Consider the following 7076-nt stretch of genomic DNA (forward strand, 5'->3'; position numbering starts at 1 on the left):
GGTGACAGGACAAAAGGCGAGCGGGGTGGAAGGGGGGGGCGGGGGGGTCCCCTGAGGGTTGTGCGGTGGATGATGGCAACAATCGGCAGCTTCTAAAGATGCCTGCATCCCTCTGGTGCAGAGCCACTTAACACGTCTGTCCCACGGCCAACACACACACACACACACACACACACACACACACACACGAGGAGAGGAGGAGAAACACAGCTGACCTTTCAGACTCAGTCGCCGCTGGTGTGGAAACGGTCGACTGGTTGATGTACGAAGTGCTGCTGTGTGGCCGATCCACAGTTTGTTCTCCGTTTTGTTGCCATGGATTGTGAACCTCTGGTTAAAATGTTTGTGTTGCGTTGTGTGTGTGCGTGTGTGCGTGTGTGCGTGCGTGCGTGCGTGCGTGCGTGCGTGCGTGTTGACCACCTGCAGGTGTGGGCGCCGCCAGCATGGCCAAGCTGACCTTCATGGTGGGCGGAGTGAAAGAGGAGTACAACGCTGCGCAGGAGCTGCTCACCTGCATGGGAGCCAACGTGGTTTACTGTGGACAGGTCGGCACGGGACAGGTACGCACACACGCGCGCACATGCGCACACACACACACACACTCACACACTCACACACCTGATCCGCCTCCTCCTCTTGGTGCACCTGCAGGCTGCCAAGATCTGCAACAACATGCTCCTGGCCATCGGGATGATCGGGACGGCCGAGACCATGAACCTTGGCATCAGGTACCAGTTCACTTCCTGGGCACTTCCTGTTTACTTCCTGATCTCATCCTGCCCACTTCCTGATTACTTCCTGATAACTACATTCCCACTTCCTGATGACGTAAAGATGACTTCCTGCCCACTTCCTGATTATTTCTTAATAGCTTCCTACCCACCCCCGATCACTTCCTGTTTACTTCATCTTTACTTCCTGCTTGTCTTTGGCTGAACTGTCACATATCACTGCTACATGATCATGCCTATTGCATGTGTGCGCACGCACGCACGCACGTGTGTGTGCGTGCGTGCGTGCGTGGGTGCGCGCGCGTGCGTGTCAAAGAGATGGATGAGTGGGCGGAGCCAGCGGACTCTGAATTTGCATCAGCTGATTGAGCTCTCAGAGTCCTCGCTGTCACCACACAAAAACATCCCATCATTCATCAGGCTTCAGACTTTGAGGGCCCCGCCCCCGGAAGCCTGCTGTATGATGGGATATGAAGTCCTGACGAGAGTTTCAGAACACAGAAGTTCAGCAACCAACCTGGATATCTACAGGCAACTGATGATGACGACGACGACAACGATGATAATGATTATATTATATTATATTATATTATATTATATTATATTATAATTTTTTGGGGCGATCACAATGGGAGCAGTTTTCTCTCACAAAATCAATTAATCATTAATTCTATTATTTCTGTTATATTGGAAATCTGTTTTATTCATTGATACCTTCAATCACACAGTTTTCTTCTAGCCAGTCTCACTGCTGCTACAGGGTGTGTGTTGCTGCACCATGGATGCTTGTGGTTGTGTGTGTGTGTGTGTGTGTGTGTGTGTGTGTGTGTGTGGTGCGCTGCAGCTGATTTATCTGCGGCGAGACTGAGGGAGAAAATTGGCGTGAGCAGCCGCACATAAATCCCCCCTCTAGGCCGCTGAAATATGGAGGCATTAAGGCAGCGGCAGCGCAGATTTACACATCGCCACACTGTCTCAGGAGCGCGCACGCACGCACGCACACACACACACACACACACAGATTTACATCCGCGGACGTCGTCGCAGCTCTGGGCAGAAGCTGCGACGACGAGCTCGACATCAGAACCCGAGGCCACTTTGAATATCAGGCAGCTGTCGGCAAAACTGACCCACATTGTGTGTGTGTGTGTGTGTGTGTGTGTGTGTGTGTGTGTGTGTGTGTGTGTGTGTGTGTGTGTGTGTGTGTGTGTGTGTGTGTGTGTGTGTGTGTGTGTGTGTGATCTCCAGAGCTTCATTACTGGCTTTGACAAAGACTGTCATCGTTTAGAGCCCACACCCGTAAATCTCCCATGCTGCATTGCAGCCCCAGTCTCTCTCTCTCTCTCTCTCTCTCTCTCTCTCTCTCTCTCCCTCCCTCTGTCTCTCTCACTCTGCCATGACGCGAGGGCAGCCACTGTCTTACACACACACACACACACACACTCTGCCACAACAGAGACGGAGCGCTCGGAAACAATTTGCAATAAAGAAATCAGCAATAACGTTTTATCACAGCGGAGCTGCCCTTTCATCTGTGTGTGTGTGTGTGTGTGTGTGTGTGTGTGTGTGTGTGTGTGTGTGTGTGTGTGTGTGTGTGTGTGTGTGTGTGTCAGTCCTCGCTTGTTCAGCAGATGAAAACAGACACACACACACACACACACACACACACACACACACGTCAGTTGAAGAAGCTAATTTGTTGATCTCAGATGGAAGCGGCGGGCCGTCTCCTCCAGAGCGTGACGCTCTCTGAGTGCAGGAGGGAGGGGACGGGGGGGCGGTGTGTGGCCACGCATGGCAATTACCAGCACACACACACACACACACACACACACACACACACACACACACACACACACACACACACACGGGCTCTCCTCTCTCGCTTTCGCCCTATTTTCTTTACCTCCTCATTTTCACCCTTTTTCTTTTAATCCTTTCATCTCATCCGAGCGCCGCCGCCCGTCGCCCTCCTCGCCGCAATTTCTGCACGCAGTCGAGCAGCGAGGGGAAGCGAGGGATGAGAAGGGCATTGGAGAAAGAGAGAGAGAGAGAGAGAGAAAGGGAGCGCGTTGCTTTTAATGATGCGCCGGAGGATGAAAACGGTGGAAAAAGAAGCAGAAGGAGGAGACGGACGAGGCTTCACCTTCCTCAGCGTCAGCGTGCACGCACACACGCACACACAAGCACATATTTGGCCCCCTTCTATTCAGTGGGTGTGATGGAGGACATGCTAATCATCCCATGTAACAAGACTCAGCCCGCACACACAAACACGTCTCTGCTCTCCGCCAAGCACATGTTCCCATGGAGATTAAACTGAAGGCGCCGCTGGCTGCCGTAAGTGTGACAGTAAAAAAAAGAAGCTGCAGTGTGTGTGTGTGTGCGTGCGTGCGCGTGTCTACATGTGTGAATCTGTGCTGGTTAGTGCGTTAATACAACAATAAAGCAGCGACGGTCTCCTGGAGGACGAGCAGCTCGTCGCACTCAAACTGCACATCAACACACCAAACAATCACACACACACACACACACACACACACACACACACACAGCGCCACTTTATGTGTTGTCAGGTTAATCGGCCGCCGCCGCCGTCGTTGTGTGTTTATCCGTGTCAATCTTGTTAAAGCGTGACATGTCCTCTTCTCCACGCAAATTACCTCCGGAGAGCAACAGCGGCAGCACGTGGGCTGATCACCGCGTCTCTGGGTGTGTGTGTGTGTGTGCGCGAGTGTGTGTGTGTGTGTGTGTGTGTGTGTGTGTGTGTGTGTGTGTGTGTGTGTGACGGCAGCAGGAGGGCAACTCCATTGATTTATCGTTAACGCAGGACAACAGCTCGCCGTCAGCCTCGCCGCTCGCCGCCGTAACAAACGATCCGCCCGCTTTATTGTAGCGCAGCCGCTAACCTTTACAGCTGCTGACCCAGAACGCAGGGAGGGGAGGGGCTGCCAGCCTCTTTGTGTGTGTGTATGTGTGTGTGATGGGGGGGGGGGGGGTTTGTGTGTGTGTGTGTGTGTGTGAGCGATGTCAAACATATGTCCCCTGAGTCGTCAGACAGCGAGTGTCAGCGGAGGAGAGAGAGACTGGAGAGGCGGTGGTGCATAGTGTGTGTGTGTGTGTGTGTGTGTGTGTGTGTGTGTGTGTGTGTGTGTGTGTGTGTGTGTGTGTGTGTGTGTGTGTGTGTGATTGTTTTGTGCGTGTGCAGCATCAGTACTTAACTCACATTTCCAAAACAATGAGTTGAAAAATGGTAACGCTGAGCAGCAGTGTTGCTCTGAACCAGCCAGTAGACAACTGATGGAAAGTGTTTCAGTAATGAGTGAGAGTTTGGTCTGGTCTGGCCTACTTAGGTCTGACCTAGTCTGGTCCGGCCTGCTCTGGTCTGGTCCAGTCCGGTCTGGTCTGCTCAGGTGCAACCTGGTCTGTCCTGGTCTCGTCTAGTCTGGCCTGGTCCAGCCTGGTCTGGTCCAGCCTGGCTTGATCCAGTCTGGTCTGGTCTGGCCTGGTCTGGTCAAGCCTGGTCTTGTACAGTCTAGCCTGGTCCAGTCTGGTCTGGTCCAGCCTGGCTTGATCTGATCTGGTCTGGTCTGGTCCAGCCTTGTCTGGTCCAGTCTGGTCTGGTCTGTCCTGGTCTGGTCTAGTCTGGTCCAGTCCAGTCTGGTCTGGTCTGGCCTGGTCTTCAGGAGCTGTGATGGACTCAGGATCAGGTTCCTGTCAGCCCACCAGCTGAACTGAGGCGTCTTGACGTGGTGGGAGTGAAGGTCTCGCCCTCTGGAACCAGCCAGGAGGAACTAGCCGAGGTTTACGACTCCCCGGTGACTCAGAGCCCCGGCCCTCCTCCTTTATCTCCTGGGCGAGAGCAGCAGCAGCAGCAGCAGCAGCAGATGATGGAGGATGGAGGTGCTGCAGCACATCAATACTGCATTAGCCTGGCGATACAAAAGAGCTGCGAGCCATTAAAGGCTGAAGGATGATGGTCCAGCTGAGCAGCAGGTTCACCGCCACTTCCTGTCCTCCACCCCTTTCAATTCTCAGATTAATCAGGATTAATTACAGATTAATCAGTACTGCTTCTGCAGGAGGTTCTGAGGGACAGTTTTCACTTTCTGAACACTGACTGACTGACTGACTGACTGAGTGACTGGTCAAGCTCCTCATGACCTTTGACCTTTACCCCCCACAACCCTCCCCCCCTCTCTCCTCCAGACTGGGTTTGGACCCCAAGCTGCTGGCTCAGATCCTCAACATGTCGTCGGGTCGCTGCTGGTCCAGTGACACCTACAACCCGGTGCCGGGTGTGATGGAGGGCGTCCCCTCCGCCAACAACTACCAGGGCGGCTTCGGCACCACGCTTATGGCCAAGGTGAGACCAGAGACTCCGACCCCCTAACCCCCTCCTCCCCCGAGGTCACATGACCCCCAAACCACACCTGTAGTTCCCTCCTCTGAAAATAGGAAACCGTGTCGTCTGTCCGTTAACGCTAACTCGCAGCTCCAGTCGAGATCCAACCCACTTCCTGTTCCTGCAGCGCAGCACGTGTAGCCCTCTGTTTGCAGCACACACTCTGCTAGGACTGCCTGCCTGGTAGAGGCGTCAGAGGCCGACGGGACAGAGATTCTGCTTCCTGGCTTCCTGGAAAACGCTAATGGTTTCCTGCTACTGCAGGAACGGGACATCTGATTGGTCCTGAGAGCAGCTGAGAGGTGATGATGTCATCACCCAGCGCAGTTTTCTACAACCCCTCCCCCGACCCGAGTCGTTTGCTTTGCGCTGCCATTTTTGTCTTGACGCCGCTCCCATCTTTGTGCAAGCACGTTACTATCCGGCCGCCTGACCTTTGACCTCTCGCCGTGCAGGACCTGGGCCTTGCCCAGAACACGGCCACCAACACCAGGACCCCCATCCCGCTGGGCTCGCTGGCCCACCAGATCTTCCGGGTCATGTGCTCCCGCGGCTACGCCTCCAAGGACTTCTCCTCCGTCTTCCAGTTCCTGCGCGAGGAGGAGGGGGGCCAGTGAACAGGCCCCGCCCACCCCCTCCTGCCCCCACCGCCCCCTCCCCCTCCCACCACCACTCCCCTCCCGAGAGAGAGTGAGCGAGGCCTCAGGAAAACATCCTCATCTTGGCTTCAGGACCTTCTGCTCCAGGACCACCGACTGGAAGCTTGTAGAACCAGAAGCAGGTAGCAGGGGGAGCTGCAGGCGACTCTGCATTGATGCAATCTGTTTGTTTGTGCATGTGTGTGTGTGTGTGTGTGTGTGTGTGTGTGTGTGTGTGTGTGTGTGTGTGTGTGTGTGGTGGGGGGGTCTCTTCCTCGGAACCATTGAACCCAGCTGTGAAGAAGGTCGGCAGCAGCGGTTCTGACGTAGCACTGAAGATTCTTCCAGAGGGTTTCAGTCACAGTGTTTGAGTGAAAGGTCAAAGTTCATCAAACTGAACAAAAAAAACAAAAAAACAACCCCACACACTGTGAGTTTTAGTTTTGTTACCTTTTTGCCGAAACACGTCAGGTAATTATTATTATTATTATTAGTTAGATGTTTTGTTTTTTTTTGAGACCAGCCGGAAAAATTATTATTTTTTCCTCCCGATGAAAGCTCCGCTCTTCCATTTCAGCAGCTGGGAAGTTTTTCAAGGTTATTTTATTTTATTTTATTTTGCGTCGCCGTGTGACACACTGGGCCTCCGACCATCCGGTTACTGCTGTTCTAGCCAGAGAGTATTATTGTTATTGTTATTATTTATTTTGTGACCAAGGATTTTTACACTTTCTACTGTAGCTACCGCAGCACTTCCTGTTTCCCTGCCCTCTGACCACGCCCCCTCCTCTACAGGCTCCGCCCACTGTGTTCCAACATATGCAAGAAAACGGTTCCTTCGGCTTTAACCAGCGACTGTACATACTGTATATGGAGAGTGTGTGTGTGTGTGTGTGTTGTGTGTGCGTGTGAGTGTGTTTTTTTTCTATTGCAGTCTACGGTTGTTAGTGTGTAGTCTGAAATAAAGCTGTTACGTGTTCCATCCCCTGAGTTTTGTCGTCAATGGCTGCGTTCCATTTAGTTTTTAGGGATTTTTGCACCATGAAGAAGAATAAAATTTCCAACCTTTTTCATACAAGTTTGTTTTCCCCCCACATGATTCATTCATCGCCGCTTTTTGCTTGTTATTATGTCATACGGATTTTGTTAGCTTTTTTATGGGATTTGAGGACCTTTGACTTGATAGTCTCATATGATAAAGTAAACTTTTGTCTAATAAAATAAGCGTTACCATAATTCCTGACTAACTGACAAATGGAAAGAATATTTCATAACCTCTGTTTTTTTATTTTTTTTTTATTT

At 52.2% G+C, this 7076-nt stretch overlaps 1 protein-coding gene across 3 annotated transcripts in view; it reads left to right on the forward strand.

Moving 5' to 3' along the window:
- hibadha (3-hydroxyisobutyrate dehydrogenase a) overlaps positions 1-6756 on the forward strand; it is a 17890-nt gene extending 11134 nt beyond the window's left edge. Inside the window, exons 5-9 of one of the 3 annotated variants that reach the window (XR_012928854.1) lie at positions 427-560; positions 652-728; positions 4941-5097; positions 5264-5438; positions 5592-5728. Coding sequence is in view for 2 of the 3 variants with exons in the window: in XM_076044115.1 (XP_075900230.1) it covers positions 427-560; positions 652-728; positions 4941-5097; positions 5592-5753 (530 nt within the window). In the remaining variant the exon portion in view is untranslated. Of the gene's footprint in view, positions 1-426; positions 561-651; positions 729-4940; positions 5098-5189; positions 5439-5591 lie in introns of those variants that run through there. The other 2 variants (XM_076044115.1, XM_076044116.1) reach the window with 2 other exon arrangements.
- The last annotated feature ends 320 nt before the right edge of the window (positions 6757-7076 follow it).

The sequence above is a fragment of the Nelusetta ayraudi genome, unplaced genomic scaffold (genome assembly GCF_046127955.1).
Source record: "Nelusetta ayraudi isolate G7.1 ecotype Tasmania unplaced genomic scaffold, CSIRO-AGI_Nayr_v1 ptg000079l, whole genome shotgun sequence".
NCBI lineage: Eukaryota > Metazoa > Chordata > Actinopteri > Tetraodontiformes > Monacanthidae > Nelusetta > Nelusetta ayraudi.